The sequence below is a fragment of the Amaranthus tricolor genome, chromosome 17, assembly GCF_026212465.1.
Source record: "Amaranthus tricolor cultivar Red isolate AtriRed21 chromosome 17, ASM2621246v1, whole genome shotgun sequence".
Taxonomy (NCBI): Eukaryota; Viridiplantae; Streptophyta; class Magnoliopsida; order Caryophyllales; family Amaranthaceae; genus Amaranthus; species Amaranthus tricolor.
The window spans coordinates 12,678,760-12,696,601 of record NC_080063.1 but is presented as its reverse complement, the minus strand read 5'-3'; the positions used below and the strand labels follow the sequence as shown (position 1 = coordinate 12,696,601).

Here is a 17,842-nt window from a genome sequence, read left to right as displayed (position 1 = left end):
ACTCTCAAGAAACTAGTTGTATGTTAAATATTCAAAGTATTTTTTTAGTATACTATTTGGGAGATTGGTCTTTATAGAGTCGTTAAAGTAGAATTAATGCATTACCCACAAAAGATTCACTGAATTTAGATGAAAAATTAACTTTTTTTGTAGTAGCAATTGACTTAAGCATCAGAGGACTTCTTCATCCTTCCCTACCTGAATTTACTTTTTGTAACCTTACACATCTAATGAATTTAAGCTCATAACTGCGGACTAAGAAGTCATCTAAAGGCTTCAAACACACATTACTAGCATACGAATATTACACCCTCAATCATACAAGAATATATTAGCGCTATACAGAGGGTCTGCATTTCGTTTTAGTTTTGTTACACTAAAATCCTTAAGCAAATACTATGCTCATTATTCTGAACTGGTCTCAACTCTCAAGCATTCCTGGACTTTAGGGAGCATCGCTCTAATGCATGTCAAAGCTCTGAAAATATGCTCAAACCTACAATAATAAGCTATATCACTCTAAAGAGCGTAAAATTCGTGAAAAAACAGAGAAGAAATATAGAAAACGTAAAAACATTGAAGAATGGGGGAGGGAAGAAAACATGTAAATTGAAAGTCTAATAAAAATTTAACACAAACGTAAAGACTAAATAGGATAGTAAAAAATCTCACAATTAGGTTCCTTGAGTTAGTTTTGGCATCATTCATTAATGAACACAACAATAAAATCGTTACGCAACAATCAAACGAATTAGAGGTGTACACCTTGGCCAAAATTAAACTCATCCAAAAACAATTCTAACTAACTCCCAACCAACCCAAGCAAATAAAAATGAAAACTATATTAACATACCAATTCATACACATTATAATTGAAAATGACTCAAAATATTTAAGCCACACTATAGTTATCTGAATTTAATTTGATTATTCGAAATTGAGTATAATCCAACTCGATCCTATGTAATCGACATACACAAATTGAAATTAATTCATTCCGATATCACAATTAAAACCCGCCAAAACATCTAAGTGTAGAAATCTACCCACAATCCGACCAATAATCTAAATGCACACCTCTATTTTTAATGGAAAAATTAATATTAATAATTCAACATTTTATCCATCCGTTGTGAATAATCTCAACTATAAATTATTTTTTTAATAGTATGTTAACAGTAAACTAAGAGAAAGGTTGAATTATTATAAAATAAAAAATTTTTTGATAGCAAATTAAAGACAAATGGTTGAATTATTTAAAAAAATTCAAAAATAAAATTCTTCACTAACACACACATATATATATATATATATATATATATATATATATATATATATATATATATATATAAAAGAGTGAATTATCAATTTTTCAATTCTCAATACGTTTCAATTAATTAAAAAATTTTTAAACATGAAATTTATTAAATTTAATTTGATAAATGTGATCTTGCTCCACATCTTTTTGTCTTCTCTCTCGTGTAGACCCTCTCTTTCCTTCTTCGTCTTTCATAACATCATCATTCATCACTCTCAAATCTCAAAATACAATAACAGACAGACAAACACCTTCCCAATTTTTGTCTGTCCTTCGATCTCAATTGAAGAACCCTAATCAATCAGATCTCTCAGTTTCAATCCCCTTTATTTGTAAGATGTCGTCCACGTATGGAACTCGTATGACCACCTTCGAGGATTCTGAGAAGGAGAGCGAGTATGGCTACGTTCGTAAGGTATTCTTTGATTTGCTTTTCCTATTTTGATTTTGCTTTCTTTTAAAATTGATCTGCTTTCATCATACTCTTTTAGCTCAATTCTTGCTGTTTTAGATCACCTGTCAATCATTGCTTCTCATTGGATTTGTTGTAATCATTTTATTGGATTGTTAATCAAATTTTGCTTTTGGGTTTCAATCTTAGTTCGCAATTTTTCGATCGATGATGTTCCGATTGTTTACGAGTTCATGATTTTGTTGAAACGTTCACAAATTGATGAGATACTCATTTTTTTCGGAATATTTCGACCGTACATTACTCATCTTATATTTGACTTCATCTGTATGATTCTCGAATCTATTGCACATTGTTACAGAATATGCAGATTCTCATTCCTCTTTTTAGGAAATCAAACTTATGAAAGAAAAATATGTAGTTTTTTAGGGATAGGTTTTAGAATGTGAGTTCTGTGAAGAAAACTATTTATCTTACAAAACCAGACAGTAAGTAATCTTTGTTAACTAGACACCGTTTTTCTTCTATACATTGGGTATCAGTATGATGATCAATTGAGCATGGTGTAACTGTTTGCCCTTTTTTATCATCTTGCAATCTTGAATTCTTCTGTATCAACATAGGGAATGGTATTGATATGTTAATCTATGACCCGGATGTCGGATGGCGGTTTCCCATAATCGGGAAGTCATGTTTTTGGTTCTGAAAGGATGAGCTCCAGGAGTTGTAATTTTTTTGTTTATTAGTTTTGACCTGCCTTGTTTTCGTACACCTTATTTCAATCATTCCAATTTCCAGGTATCAGGACCTGTTGTCGTTGCTGATGGAATGGCCGGTGCTGCTATGTATGAATTGGTTCGTGTTGGGCATGACAATCTTATTGGAGAAATTATCCGATTAGAAGGAGATTCTGCCACCATCCAAGGTATATCTATATATTTTTAAAACCTTTTATACTTGATACTATTTTCTTGGTTTGAGCATTCTTTTTTGCCACTCCAAGTACTGTATTCAAGTTATTTTCAAATAGAAAAATAATTATTTTCAAGCAAAGTTTGTTGTGATTGAGAAGGCTGAGTTTAACAAGTTCATTTTGTCATAATGAGTTTAGTTTAGCAAAAATAAGTCTAGTTTAAGTAAATCTATTGAAAATAATGTGGCCGTATGATTCTTTTTGTGCCACACTTCAAAATGTATAAAGGTTACTTTAGATTTTATATTTGGTTGGTTGCATTTCAGTTTACGAAGAAACTGGTGGTTTGATGGTCAATGATCCTGTTCTTCGAACTCACAAGGTAATTGTTTGAATTGGTGTTTTGAAGCTTTGTTATGCCTTCCATAATTTTATGTTATGACTGGCATCTGAGATTCTGACTTATTGCATTCTTTCATTTCAGCCATTATCAGTTGAACTTGGACCTGGAATTTTGGGGAACATATTTGATGGTATTCAGGTATGAAGTCATGTGCTACTGTTGTTAGCTAACAATTAGTTATTGTGAAATCATACTGCTTTACACTTTAGTGTGTTGCTGTTTTGCCTGAGGGCCGTTGTATGAAATATGTCTAATTTGTATACAGAGACCGCTGAAAACTATTGCCATAAAGTCTGGTGATGTCTACATACCTCGTGGTGTAGCTGTGCCACCTCTCGATAAAGACATTCTGTGGGACTTCCAACCTAAGAAATTAGGTAATAATATTTTGATGTAAACTTGCTTGACTGTCATATCCATCTGCCTTGGTTTCATAATATGTCCTTATGAGATAATTTTTTTGTGTTGCAGGTGAAGGGGATCTTTTGACTGGTGGAGACTTATATGCTGTAAGTTTTATGCTACTTTGACCAGCTCCCATTTGATAATTCAAGGTTCGAGTTTACCTGATTCTATATCTTGAATTGTTGTTGGGTTGCAGATTGTGGATGAGAACAGTTTGATGAAGCATCACGTAGCTCTCCCACCTGATGCAATGGGGAAAATTACTTATATTGCTCCTCCAGGGCAGTACTCTCTGCAGGTTAGTTGATATGCCTTCATCACCTTTCTCATTTTTCTTAATTCAAGCTTTCTCTGAGGCTTGCATATCTAGTCATGTTTTTATACTTCTTTTTAACGTACTATGTTCTTTTCTTATGTATGCAGGATACTGTCCTGGAACTTGAGTTTCAAGGTGTGGTGAAGAAGTTTAGCATGCTTCAGGTGTGTATGGGAAATTCTGATTCTGTTTAGGATTTAATAGTTCTGGTGCCTCTAATCAGTCCATTGTATATTACTTCAAATTCATTTTTTATAAAATGCTGTATGGAAATGTTGATTCCTTGTTACCATCGAAATTTTGAATATCTAAATTTCTATTGCAGACTTGGCCTGTCCGTACACCAAGACCTGTTTCATCAAAACTTGCTGCTGACACCCCTCTACTAACCGGACAGGTTCATATTGTGGAATTGCATAATAAGATCATTTTTGTATCCTGTTTTAGATTATTTGTCTCCTTCTTTGGTTGCTGATTAAAATTCTTTTACAGCGTGTTCTTGATGCTCTTTTCCCCTCTGTTCTTGGCGGAACTTGTGCCATTCCTGGGGCTTTTGGCTGTGGAAAAACTGTCATTAGTCAAGCACTTTCAAAGGTATGCTTTTCCACTTCTGGTATTATTAAGTAAATACATACTTACCTGTCACCATGTAAGCTTGAGATTCATCAAAATACCTAATGTTGCTTGCAGTACTCTAACTCTGATGCTGTGGTTTATGTTGGATGTGGAGAGAGAGGAAATGAGATGGCTGAGGTATGTCTTTAAGTTGGTAGTATTTGCAAAAAGTGTTGCTTTATTTTTGCTGCAGATGTGTATTCAAATTCATCATTTCAGGTTCTCATGGATTTCCCTCAACTTACGATGACATTGCCTGATGGACGTGAGGAATCCGTAATGAAAAGAACAACACTTGTAGCGAATACATCTAACATGCCTGTGGCTGCACGTGAGGCATCCATTTACACAGGTACAGTCTCAAATGTTTTCTGTGGCTTCTGTAAGTCGTGTCCTTTGATACCACTGTCTCAAAAGTTTTGTGTTCTGTTTCTGTTATTTGGGTGTCTTTGATGATTATTATTGCCTGAGTATGTTGGGATATTGTATTAGTAACTGGATTGCTGTCACAGCAACTGATTTTTATCATTTTTGATGTTCAGGTATTACTATAGCCGAATATTTTAGAGATATGGGGTACAATGTTAGTATGATGGCGGACTCAACGTCTCGATGGGCCGAAGCTCTTCGTGAAATTTCAGGACGATTGGTGATCACCCTGCTTAACTTTTACATATGCGTATTATACTTGGTTTTTATCCTGTGATGGTTGTCAATTGGTGTACAATATGTGATTTATTTATGAAAAATTTAGATCTCTTCGCATTAAAGCTTTGGCATTATTGTTGTGTTTTAATCTTTTGAGATTAAGGCTCCGACGTTGTATTGTAGATCTCTTCGCTTGTGTTACTTGTGCTGTCTAGCGTTTTACAAACATAACCCACATTCTGGAATTTTAGTGTTAATTAAACTTAAGCAATAATTAAACTGATGTGTAAAGTATCAACAAATCTCGTCAAGACTTGTGCATTATTTTAATTCAAAATAAATATTGTAGCTGGATGATTGCATGCTATATAATGTAAAGTGGAAACACTTTTCTCAGATAGTTGATGATATTTTTTAATGGATTGACCATTTATTAATGGGTTACCTGAGCAATGCTTTGTGTATGTAATGCTGATTTTCAATATATAATGGACTTTTGGATCTTCATTCTGGGAGTCTATTTGTAATGCACATATTCTAAAGCTACTCGTGTAATTGTTCAAGTTACTGATGAGTTGTCTTAACATGTTACATAATACAACGTATGAAATATCTCCCAAAAGCTTGTTAAGACTCATTTGGGAAAAATTGGCAAGAAAAAAAATGGATGTATTACCTTTTTATGTCATGTACCTTACTTCACTGTATTTCTGAACTTCTTTGCCCTGTCTTATATTATATGTCTGTTAATATTCTCTGTTAGATTGTCATGTTTGTTTTCTTTATTATTCTGTACAGGCAGAAATGCCTGCTGATAGTGGATATCCTGCTTATTTGGCTGCCCGTTTAGCTTCATTTTATGAACGTGCTGGTAAAGTTAAATGTCTTGGTGGTCCTGAGCGTACTGGTAGTGTAACAATTGTTGGTGCAGTTTCTCCTCCTGGAGGAGATTTCTCTGATCCTGTCACATCTGCTACTCTGAGTATTGTCCAGGTAGGATATGTCTTTACATTCTCGCCCTGCCATCGAACTTCATTTTTATGTTATTGCTGGGGAGTGACCTGAGAAACAGGTTCTCGTTTTCTTCTTGTGAAGAAAAACCTTAGGCCATGTTCTTCTCAGCTACAATTAACGAAATTCAGTAATAAACCAGTTGTATATAATAAAGTTAGTTTTAATTGATAAACTCGTTCATTTCAAAGAAAAAGCACGGGGAGAAAGGGAATCAGTGAAATCATTTACTTGATTGATGTATTATATTACTACAATAACAGAAATGAAGGGTGCGAGTTTAAGGTTTTTTTTGAAAAAAGTCTCTTGTTGCAATACTATTCTTTCTACATTACAACTGTGTTGTATACAAGAGGATGAAAAATGAAGGCTGGGTATTTCATAGGTTTATTGGTGCTTAATTAGCTCACAAGAGCCCATTTGGGATTCTGGTTGAATTGTATCCGATTGAGCTTCTTGGTAAATTGTACCCATTCCTTCACACTTTGTTCCTTCCATCAAACAAATCTAGTTCCTAAGACATGCTTCTTGTTTTACGAAGTCTGTTCATGTTGGTGGCATGAAGTGCTAGGTTAGGATCTTTTACTCTTGTTAGGAGTGCAGAATATCCGACACATGTGTCTTAAATGAGTTAAGGAGTCTAAGTAACGCAGATTAATCAGATATTTTTTTTGGTAACAATATTGAAGGTGTTTTTCCTGCTTTTCAGGTTTTTTGGGGGTTGGATAAGAAACTGGCTCAGAGGAAACATTTCCCTTCTGTCAACTGGCTTATTTCTTACTCAAAGTATTCAACGGTGTGTAATTAAACCAGGCATATGTGTCATAACACTCTTGATATATTCACCTTAGAGTTCAGGTGGATTATTGTCCCTTAACTTCTTAGTTCTTACCAGTAGTTGTATATTTTTGCAGGCTTTGGAATCATTTTATGAGAAGTTCGACTCTGAGTTCATTGATATTAGGACCAAAGCCCGTGAGGTGCTGCAGAGAGAAGATGATCTCAATGAAATTGTCCAGGTATCCAGTGTCATTTATGCTCACTTATTACTTCCTTTAACAATATTTGGAGTCTTAAGTTTTTCTGACTCGAGATTGTTGAATTTGGTACAAGGTAGTACTCTAGGAAAATAGCATGTTTACGCTTTTAGCTGTGGTAGTGGTCTCATGTTTGAATATTGGATTATCTCACAATAATTCAAATCAACGATTAATTTTTCAATGATTGTAGCTTGTCGGAAAAGATGCTTTGGCTGAAACGGATAAAATCACTTTGGATACTGCAAAGCTATTGAGGGAAGACTACCTAGCACAAAATGCTTTTACACCGTAAGCTTCTTCTGATTTGTGTGAGATCCTATTTCATTTGAACTGAAGTAATCATTATGTAATATTTTTTCGTCGTGATGATAGATATGACAAATTTTGCCCATTTTACAAGTCAGTCTGGATGATGCGCAATATTATCCATTTCTACGACTTGGCCAATCAGGTATTCTTAACTCTGTTGCATTCCTTTCTGGTTGTTCATATACTTAGTGAACTGAAGGTTGCGTAATAAGTATTTGCATATGGAACTCAGTTATAAGATTCTGGCCGTAAGATAAAAAGAGTGGAGGTGAGCATGAAAAGATTAAACTTTTTAAAAATGCATTGTTTACCTCGTATAAAAAGTGAGAATTAAAAGCTTGTTTCTTTCTATACAATACTATTTGAATCAGTTCATTTCATAGGAGTAGTATACAATAACGTTTATAAATATTCTGGAATTGCGCTATTTTTCATCGCCAGGCCACGACTTAATTGACATTGTTACAGAATATCTTACTCTATTCTATTTTTTTTTTTAATTTTGCTCATGGTGTTGTGGTCTGTGTGTCTGATTTCAGGCTGTGGAGCGTGCTGCTGGATCAGATGGTCAAAAGATTACCTACAGCTTGATCAAGCTTCGTCTAGGAGATCTATTTTACCGCTTAGTGTGAGTGTAAACATTGGTCATCATTTTTGTGTAACAACTAACAAAAAACTCTTTTGGATGCATTAATTCCGAGGTGTTAATTCTATTTGAAATACAGGTCACAGAAATTCGAGGATCCTGCTGAAGGAGAAGATGCTCTAATAGCCAAATTCAAGAAGCTAAACGAGGATTTGACTGCTGCTTTCCGCAATCTCGAGGATGAAACTCGATAAGAAGCTTGAAGCTGATGTTCAAGTTTCATATAAGCAACAAAGTTCTTCCAATAGGTTTGAGTTGCTTTTCCCCCTTGTACAAGAAAAGCTCGATATTTTTTCCCTTCCCGTCCTTGTATGGATGTAGTCTTGCAATGTTTATGGCTCTATTTATTATTTCTGGTATAGAATAAGGTCCCTTTTACATTTTAGGGCGAAATAAACTCTTGTTCGAGTTTATGTGAATTATGAGGCTGAGAATTCGTTTTGCAGTTATGCGAGTACCCCGGGGATTTAGGCGTAGGGATTCCATTTGTATTCTTAATTTATTTCCTTCATACTGATGAAGCTGGACTGGATTTACCTTTGTATTATTGGTTGTACTATTGTTTTTCTGCAACTCATCAATGGTTTTTACCATGAAACAGTATCTTTGCGTCTTTGAGCGCAAGTCGAATGAATTGTTTTTTCTTGAGTCTACTGTATTTAGATGATGTATGATCGAGCAGGCGAGCAAGGGCAGACTCAAGTGCCCTTTGGCGTACACCCGTGAAGACTAGGTTAAAAAAAGTTATCATTTTTTATCTATATTTATGATAATTTTGTTGGATTTTGTGTACTAATAGTAATTTGTGCTTTCATCCACTTTTTTCCTGAGTCTGCCATCTGGCCAAGTTTTTTCGAGGGTTTCTGGAGTAGAAATTATTTGAGAATGATTCACTTGGCTTAACTAACATTAATCACCAAAAAGCATGATGCAAAAGGGCAACAATCTTTCAGCTGTTTGGTTCGAATATTTCATGGTTAGGCTTAGATAGGCAGACACATGAAAGTATTTTGTTAGAAAACCTCCCAAGTCCCAACCTATTAAATAATTTGCTATGAAATGTTCATCTCATTATATGTCAAATTTGAAGTGACAATGACAAATGACCCAATGAAACTCATTAATCTTATACTACTAATATATAATCAAAAAAAAAAAAAAAAGGAACATGACGGTTTAGTATTTTGCTATGTAAGGACATAATGAATACCTACTAGCCAACAGATTTTGACAAATAAATGTATTTTAGCATGTAGTTTTTAATGAACAAATTAAATTTAGTAGGTAATTTTTTACATAAAAGTATTTTCGTAGGTGTTTTTTCATATTAAAAACTCTAAATTATGAGTTGTATGATTTTAATTTGTTTGTCAAAAACTATCAACTAATATATTTTAGTTGGTAGTTTTTGACAAACAAATAACATTGAACATTTTTTTGATAGATTTTGATCAATATTCTATAATTAAGAAAAACTTTTAAATTGTTATGATATAAATGATTAAATTATAAGTTTTAACCAACATATTTATACATAATGTTATTTAGACATTTATAATGATGGTGACAAAAATGAGATAAATAACTGTTGACTCAAATGTCAAATATGATTTAAAATCGAATACAAAATTATGAGTTTTGTATCTTATTTTGGAGGAAATTCATATCAGGGTTTATTAAGAACTCAAGATAATGATCCTAGTCATTTACAACTTTTTTTGTTGTCGGTACTAAATTGTGGTGATGAGAATTATTGATAATATAGATTTTTGTGAAATGTATCGTGTCATTACTATGATGATGAAAATTTCAATATGAAGATTTTTGTTTCACAGTATAACATAGTCTATAGTTGCCTAATACCAACAAGGGATATTAAGCCTCCAAAATTTAGGATGGAAATCATCTCCAAATAATAATGCATTAGAATAAATTTTGGAAAGAAATTGAGATGATTGAAGTAGAATAAACATGCATATTATCATAGGCAAAGCTACATGGATTGTTGGAGAAGCCCAATCCCTAGATCCAAACACGCAACCTATTGTATTTTATCCTATCCTCCCTTACTAATGTATAATAACAAATTCTTGTATGAGACGATCTCACCATGAGACGTTTCTCATATATGTGTTGAATAGTCCAACTAATACAATTAATAGCATATGAACTTTTTGTTTTGAGGTCGTCTAATCAGGAGACAATCTCATAAGAGTAGCTCATGTATAATATATAGTATACAAACTTATTAAATATCACAAAATCAAGTAAAGTTCAGCAGTTAAAATAGTAAAAATAAAACTTAACACCTAAATTTTTATCTTCCATACACCCACACAACACTTATTGACATAACCTCCCAACTTTACAAACTTCAAATTATAAAATATTTTTAATTGAAAACAAAATGTTGGACTTTAAATTGTATTTATAACTATTTCGTTAGTGTATTAATCACTATATCTTTTTGTTAATGTCAGTTATCTAATTATGATTTTTTGTTAGTGTATCAGTTACTCGACTATGATTCTTTGTAAGTATACTAATCACATTGATAATAATATTTTCGCTAAAATATCTATTATTCATTATACTTCACTGACTATAATACTTGTAATATAATTTTCTAAATTTTTTTCTAAATTTTAGTATCCTTAACCAAAAGAAAGTTGTTACATAACACTGGAAGTATTTGACTTGATTCTATTTCCTCGTGGTCGATTGCTTTGCATTGTGGCATCTTGTATTCTTAACAATCACGGCATTTATCCCAGTTTCTCTTATCACCTCCACAATCAAAATCAAAATCAATCAAAATCGAAATCAAAGCTAAGAGATGGCTTTACAATGGGTGATTCTAACCTACATCGTAGCAGCTGAGTCCGCCATTTTTCTTCTCTTATCCCTTCCTTCACCTAGGCTTCTCAAATCTCGTTTCGTTTCCCTCATTTCTCTTCTCCTTCAGCCTTTAATGTTCATCGTTCCTTTTGCGGCTTTCCAGCTTCTAGGTATCGTCTTCTCTTTTATTTCTCTTTTATGTTCATGGATTTGAATTTTTAATTTGTTTATTGTTTGTATTTTTTAGATATTTACTGGAAGAATGAGCACCGATTGACATGTACTTCTGAGATCTGTACTGCTTCTGAAAGGGATCGCTATGAGAAATCGGTAATTTTGGTTTTTTTGGGGTTTTCTTTTGTTGTTATTTTCTAGGGTTTCTTTGTCTTGAATTATATAATTTGATTTCTAAATGGTGTTCCTGGTGTGGTCCAATGTTGTGGAACTTATTATTTAATCCTTCTTGATCGTGCATAGAGCATTTGCTCTATACATTTGATTAGTTATATGCGCAGGGAGTCCAAGGTTGAAACTTTAGGAATTTTAAAATAGGGAGGTGAAGGATGACTTAGATGAAGGGGGTGAAAAGGGTTATGAACGACTTGGATTTGCAAGAACATATGTCTGTCGATAGAAATGAATGGAACAACGACAATAATAATGATAAGCTTTAATCTCAACAATTTGAGAAATGATCACATGAGTTGAAATCTTTGTTGATGTTGCCGACTGCATTTACTTGGGATCAAGGCTTTAGTATAGTTGTCATTGTTGATATTGGTGCAATGCGATTATTATCTACAAGCATAATATTGGTTGCTTCATTCCTGTTTTTTAGGGGACTTGATTTATCTTTAATGGTCTTTGCATGCAAGTCTCGTTAATTGCACTTTAGAGTTTTTCAGGCTTTGTGTCTTTAGGCAAGGTCGGATCATCAAGTTAGTTGAATATGGATGGCCCTTTTGAGGGTTACAATTATGTTGCGCAGATGTACAGAGATCCTTGCTATATCCTTTTGCAGGTTATTTATTTACTTTTTGGACTCCATTAGGGATCTGCTTTTTGTCCTTTTATCATTGCAGCACCAAGAGAAGAAGTAACATGCTCTTGCTTTATCATCAATGAGATCACAACTATGGTTAATGCTGATTTGAAGTTATGGAGACAAAATTTTAAATTCTAATGGTTTAGGGAAAAGTCCATGTAAAATAGATTACTTGGACTATTTAGAGGGAAACAAGAATGTAGTGGCATAAGTTGATCATGAGCTACTTATATGTGATGATATTTTATTAATGTATGAGATTAGAGCTAGGGTTATTGCCAAAATAAAATTTATGGAGACAAGTTATACTAATACTAGTATAGTCAAGATGATCGGAATTTGAGGTAAGATTGACTATTTGGACTACTAGAAGGAACAAAACGAGAATGTAGTTAAATTACATGGTAGTCAGCTATAATTGAGTGTTTTAAGCACCTTGGGTCACACGATAATGTTTGGTGGCTGAAAAGTATAGGTTTTTAGGTCAATGAAGATTTTATAGCACTAATATGAAATTAGTGCACTACTATTATTTGGGTCTAATTGTTTGCCTTTAAGAAAAGTTATCTTAGGAAGATCAGATTTGATACCAGTGAAGGCTATAAATGGATATTTTATCTATCATCCTTGATCTCAGTATCAATAAGTGTGTCTCGGGTTTTCCTTGAAGGTAGACTCTCGGTTTTTTAATGAGACACGTAAGGCACACGCTCTTCTGTGTTTTTTTTGAGGAGATAAGAAAAAAGGAAAGAAATTTGCTCTTATTCAGGAAGTGAAAAAAAAGAGAAAACGACAAAATAAGGATTTGCTTGGAATCGTGAAATTTAAACGTGGTGGAATTTCTCGTCGCCCCACGTACCTTTTTTCTCTTTTTATTTGTGAATAATTCAATGCTTTTTCTTTTCTTCATTTAGATTCTTCGTCTTTTTTCTTCTCTTCTTTTTGCTTCTTTTGCTTTTTCTTCTTTTAATTTTCTCTTTCATCACACTATGTTTGGATAGCTAATTAGAAGAGAAGAGAAAGGAAGGGAAGGGAAGGGAAGGAAGGGAAAGGGTAGGAAGGGAGGGGGTGAGGAGGGAGAATGCATTTTGTTTGTTTAGAAGGAAAGGGAAGAGAAAAGAAAGGAAAATGAGTGTTTCCTTCCAATGAAAAGCTCATGCTTTCTCTTTGTGGCTTATGCGTGGGCTACCACATGACCTTGCACCTTTAAAGATTATATGTTTGATTTCTTGTATTCTAGTTACATTGCAAAAATATATTTTTTGACGTTGCAATAACAAACGTGAAACAACTTATAAAGTATTTTTGTTTTATTTCGATTGTATAAGTTTAAAATCTTTTACAATATGGTGGTAGGTTGTACTATCTGCCAAGGTACTCATCTTAAGATGTGGTAACGTGTAACAATGGTAGATCTGATTTAGGTCTATAAGGAGTTCAAATGAATCTGAAATAGGTTTGAATTTGGTCATAGATCTTAAATAGGTTTGACATTGATCATGGATCAGGTGTGATGTGCTTATGGGTGCTCTTTGAGACAAATGAGTCTAATTTTACTCGATTTAGACAAATTGGGTCTTAAAAAATGAGACTTGGGCCTTTGTATTAGGATTGGGCTTAGAGAAAGTCCAATAGGTTATTGTACCCATGACCATCCTAGTAATGACAGATTTTTAAATATTAGCAATTCAAGTGTTAATTTCCAAATCCTTCAAACATCCTTTACAACCTTGATGTTTGATTGTTTTTCATTATTTTATTGATGCTTTGCCAAATTGCCAATGTGGATAATATTATGCTATTGACATCCCCAACTAGTATAATTACAAAGTGAGCTGAGAATGTTTGAGAGTTCAGAACAAACAAAACTAATTACTTGTTGGTTCTAATTACTTTTACTATAAGGTTTTTGCCTTTACTTGATAATTATTGAAGTTCGTTAATCTTGTCATTGGATATGATTAAGGCCCAGTCCAGTTCACCTTAAAAAAAAGTAATTAGTAAAAATTACTTTTAATCATGAAAACTTGGTCATAATTTATAACTAAAAATCAGTTACAATCAGTAATAATCATTTTCAATCAGTATGAGTCAGTACAATCAGGTTCAATCAAGTTTCAATCACTTGAAGTAAACAGGGCCTATGTCATATTTATTTAAGTTCGTAAATCTTATAATTGGATATGATTAAGTCACAAATACCCTGCTTTCCATCATGAAGTATAGATGAATTGTTTTCGCTACTTTTTAATCTTTAAACAACTATTCTTTAAAGATTGTGTATTATTGATTTTCTCTTTATCTTATAGATTGAGGAATAAAAGTAACATAGGGGCGTTAAAACTAAGACCTTAGATTGATAATATTGCTTGTGTCAAAACTAAGTGTGAAATAATTTTTCAGATTGAGGAATGAAAGTAACATAGGGGCGTTAAAACTTTGTGGGAAAGAATTACAAAGAACTAATTGTTAAAGAAGGAGATTAGAGTTACAATATCCTTGAAAAATAGATCATTTTTGATCAAACTACAAAATCCAAGTTTAGTTCTTAATCTAACGATATGGGGTAGGCTACATGAACAAGAACGAATGAACATCAACATGAGAAATTGTCATAAATAAAGTATTCACTATATTTTGCCCAATTTACCGCTAAGAAATTCAATTGAATTGATCATCTACATATTTTATGTTCCTTTATTCTTTACTATTTGTTGTCATATGCTTGTGATTCCCTATTCTATTTGTCATTCTTCGCGCCTGTTATCAAGGTTATCTTCGACGTATTTTCCCTCTTCTAAGAATCTCAAAGTTTGAACATAGTGCACCTTTTTAATCTTTTTTCACATGTCTAGACTAATATACAATTTCAAGGCCACTTCTAATGTCTTCTTTTCGTTTTTTATCCTTTAGGCTATACCCACTCATTCATCATAACATACACATCTCAACTATTCGAAGCTTCATATAATCATCTCCTTCAAAAGCCCAACATTATGACCTACACTAATTGCTTTTTAGTAGGAGTTTTCCGTTAACCTCAATGGCACAACTCAATCACAACACTTCATTTGACCCATCAACACTAAAGTCTATGGCCTTAGATTTGGGTTAATATTTCCTTTTTAAGTAAATGTGCCTAGGTATCTGCAACACTCACTTGGAATCAACTTTCATATCGGACTTAACACACTCGTTTATGATCCTTCTTGTCAAATAATTTCCATATATTGCATCTTACTTCAACTTAGTTTAAACCTTTATTTGAATGCGTGTCTTCATTTCTTTTACTTACCATTAGCTCCATGCCTCCATCTCTCCATTAATATGATGTCATTACTTAACAATGTGCGCCATGAAACTTCTCTTTGGATAGATCTTGTTGAGATCGCTGCAAAAAGGAAAGGGAAAGCCTTGATATAGATTAATCGAAAATCTTTAGTCGCTCCTTTGCATGTTCTAACATTGGTTTTTACTTCTTTATACATATCTTGGTCTATTGATATTTGATATACGTACGTGGCATACTGTTATTTTATCACCTTCTCTCATAACTTCATAGTATGATTCATAAACTTAATTTTCTGTAGAGAATCTTGCCCATCTCCTTGATTTTTATATTTAGGTAATATATTGCTAATCTACTATTCTTTTGGCGTCTTATTTGTTCTTCATATCTTGCTAAAGATGTAAGTTAACCAATTCAATCATACCTCTGTAGTAATACATTTTGGACCCACTCCTTTCTTTTGTTTCAGTTTCTTTAAATTTTCTTTCATTTCTACTTTGATTATGCGTCTTATAAAGTTTTAGTTCTTTGTATAGATATTAACTATAAAGATGAGAAAACTAACAAATCCAGAGATACAGTACTACTTTACTCCCATTATATTTGTCAAGCTTTTTTTGTATGTCCCAAATATTTCCAGTAGTGATGAATTAAAAACATATACCATGCCCCCGAGAAATGGAAAGATTTTGTGTGTAGGTTTACTTTGAGCTTTCCATCCATCCGAGAAATGGAAAGATTTTGAGTGTAGGTTTTTACTTCCCATTATACTTTGATCTCAAGAGCTTCTATTAAATATGTACTAATAGTTTGATATCTGGAGACTGCTGGCATCTATAATTTGAAGCAACAAACTCCATAAGAATGCAAGTAGTCATGAGCTAATGAAAGTGCCTCTATTGGTAATCAGTCTGTCCCAGTCCTGATGATGCTTTTTTATATTTTCAAAATTGTTAACCTTAGTAGGATATCAAGGTATAGAGTACTAAGTACATAGCAGTATAGTAGAGCTGTAGAAGCATGAAAATGATGTTTTGCGATGATGTATCATGATTTTAGTTGATCCTATGTATATATTTATAATGCCTATTAGGTTTGGAAATTTTTGCTGAGATTTGTTTTCTTATACGACTGAATCCGTGACATCTTAATCTTGTGACAGATCTATAAAGCTCAGAGGAATGTGATTCTTTGTGCTACTGCCTGTATGTTGTACTGGTATGTTTGCAGCTACTGAATTGAGTTCTTTGCCGTCTGTTGCTAAATAACTTAACTGCGGCTTGACTTTTAACATTTGATGTATTATAGGTGCATATATCGCGTGTGTAAATACTACAAGGATATTCAAAACCTGGAGGAAGTTGAAAAGAGGTACAAGAAGCTGTAAATTTATTCGGTTTCGACCCGTATCTGAAATTATGGAGATTAGCAGCCAGTAAGACGGTTTCTGATGTTAAGATTTACACTTCGGCTTATAGGAGAACCTCTCATTTCACCTTCTGTTTTGGTGCTTTTTTTTCTTTTTTTCTTTATTTTATTTTATTTTATTTTTTTTTTGTGACGGTGAATGGTACTTTTGTTTAGTGTCACTTGTGGACTGTGGTATGAGAACTATGATAGATTTATGTTAGTCTTGGTACTAATTCCCCGTTGTCTACTTTGCTTGCTTGTTTTGAAGGTTCTATATGAGAATAAAATTTTATAATTCTCCAATTTTGGAAGCTTGCAACCTTTCTACTTTGCATGCTTTTCCCTTACGTAATCATTAATGCCTATTTATCATATCAATACCTATTTATAATATCCTTAACTAGATAGATTTTCGTTTAAAACACGGATACTATAAATATTTACTGATATGATTAATAATATTGTTTTGATAATATCATTATCAAAGTGAATAAATAATTTATTATACAACACTATTAAAATATATACTCATAGTAATTATTGATAAATAAGACAAATAAATTTTAAGTCTTTAACTATGATAGATAGGAGGGAAGATTTAGTTGAAAAAATAGCCAAATTAATTAAAATAACGATTTTCATGCATATTCTTTTTTGGTTTATATAAGGAAATATAATACTTTAATAGATCGTCACATATAGTTATAGTCAATCAACAAATATTGCATGTTATATTGAGTCCATTGTTTCCTTAAATATCAAGTCAATATCAAAACTTTCACTATATTATGATAGAAAAAAGGCTGAAAAATTTTTAATGACAATGTGATACGTGTCTCAAGTTGTTTCTTCATTAGTATATTTTATATTGATTGATGCTGCCAAATAAGCGTGCAGTACTTACAATATCTTAAATGCCTACTTACAATACCCTTAATGCCTATCGAATAACTTACTCTACATTTTTCTTTATGGACCGATGCCTAATTAGAGATTGGTCTCTTTGTCTCTCACAAGAATTTGTGATACTCAATTATTCATACAAACTTTACAAACTTTAGGTAAAAAATTTAATGCTCATCACTTTTGATATTGTAACAAAAAATTCAAATATTAATGAAATTTACCTTTAAATTCAATTAGATAAAATTAAGATAATTAATAAATAATTAAAAGTAAAAGAAAAATTACCGTGAACAATACAAATTTTTTAATAAGTCTCTA

The 17,842-nt window shown here is 32.7% G+C and overlaps 2 protein-coding genes across 2 annotated transcripts; both read left to right on the top strand.

The window, feature by feature from the left end:
• The first annotated feature begins 1,461 nt into the window (after positions 1–1,461).
• On the top strand, positions 1,462–8,684 carry LOC130804077 (V-type proton ATPase catalytic subunit A-like). Its single transcript, XM_057668401.1, has 20 exons — positions 1,462–1,733; positions 2,529–2,655; positions 2,970–3,025; positions 3,128–3,184; positions 3,312–3,423; positions 3,518–3,555; positions 3,648–3,749; positions 3,875–3,931; positions 4,093–4,164; positions 4,260–4,361; positions 4,458–4,520; positions 4,602–4,734; positions 4,925–5,031; positions 5,829–6,023; positions 6,751–6,837; positions 6,956–7,060; positions 7,272–7,369; positions 7,454–7,532; positions 7,930–8,018; positions 8,116–8,684. Exons 1-20 carry the CDS (start codon positions 1,656–1,658, stop codon positions 8,228–8,230), a joined length of 1,872 nt encoding a protein of 623 aa, XP_057524384.1. The 5' UTR covers positions 1,462–1,655; the 3' UTR covers positions 8,231–8,684.
• Positions 8,685–10,684: 2,000 nt separating this feature from the next.
• Positions 10,685–16,921, top strand: LOC130804111 (uncharacterized). The gene is made up of 4 exons (XM_057668442.1): positions 10,685–11,044; positions 11,122–11,204; positions 16,371–16,426; positions 16,517–16,921. The coding sequence occupies exons 1-4, from the start codon at positions 10,873–10,875 to the stop codon at positions 16,593–16,595; spliced, it is 390 nt and encodes a 129-aa protein (XP_057524425.1). The 5' UTR covers positions 10,685–10,872; the 3' UTR covers positions 16,596–16,921.
• Positions 16,922–17,842: the final 921 nt, after the last annotated feature.

Bases quoted from the DNA above. Each gene is read 5' to 3' on its own strand.
- LOC130804077 (XM_057668401.1), top strand. From the start codon at position 1,656: ATGTCGTCCACGTATGGAACTCGTATGACCACCTTCGAGGATTCTGAG. The intron at 3,556-3,647 runs GTAAGTTTTATG...GTTGGGTTGCAG, and splicing joins CTGGTGGAGACTTATATGCT to ATTGTGGATGAGAACAGTTT. The intron at 7,370-7,453 runs GTAAGCTTCTTC...TCGTGATGATAG, and splicing joins GCACAAAATGCTTTTACACC to ATATGACAAATTTTGCCCAT.
- LOC130804111 (XM_057668442.1), top strand. From the start codon at position 10,873: ATGGCTTTACAATGGGTGATTCTAACCTACATCGTAGCAGCTGAGTCC. The intron at 11,045-11,121 runs GTATCGTCTTCT...TGTATTTTTTAG, and splicing joins TGCGGCTTTCCAGCTTCTAG to ATATTTACTGGAAGAATGAG. The intron at 16,427-16,516 runs GTATGTTTGCAG...GATGTATTATAG, and splicing joins ACTGCCTGTATGTTGTACTG to GTGCATATATCGCGTGTGTA.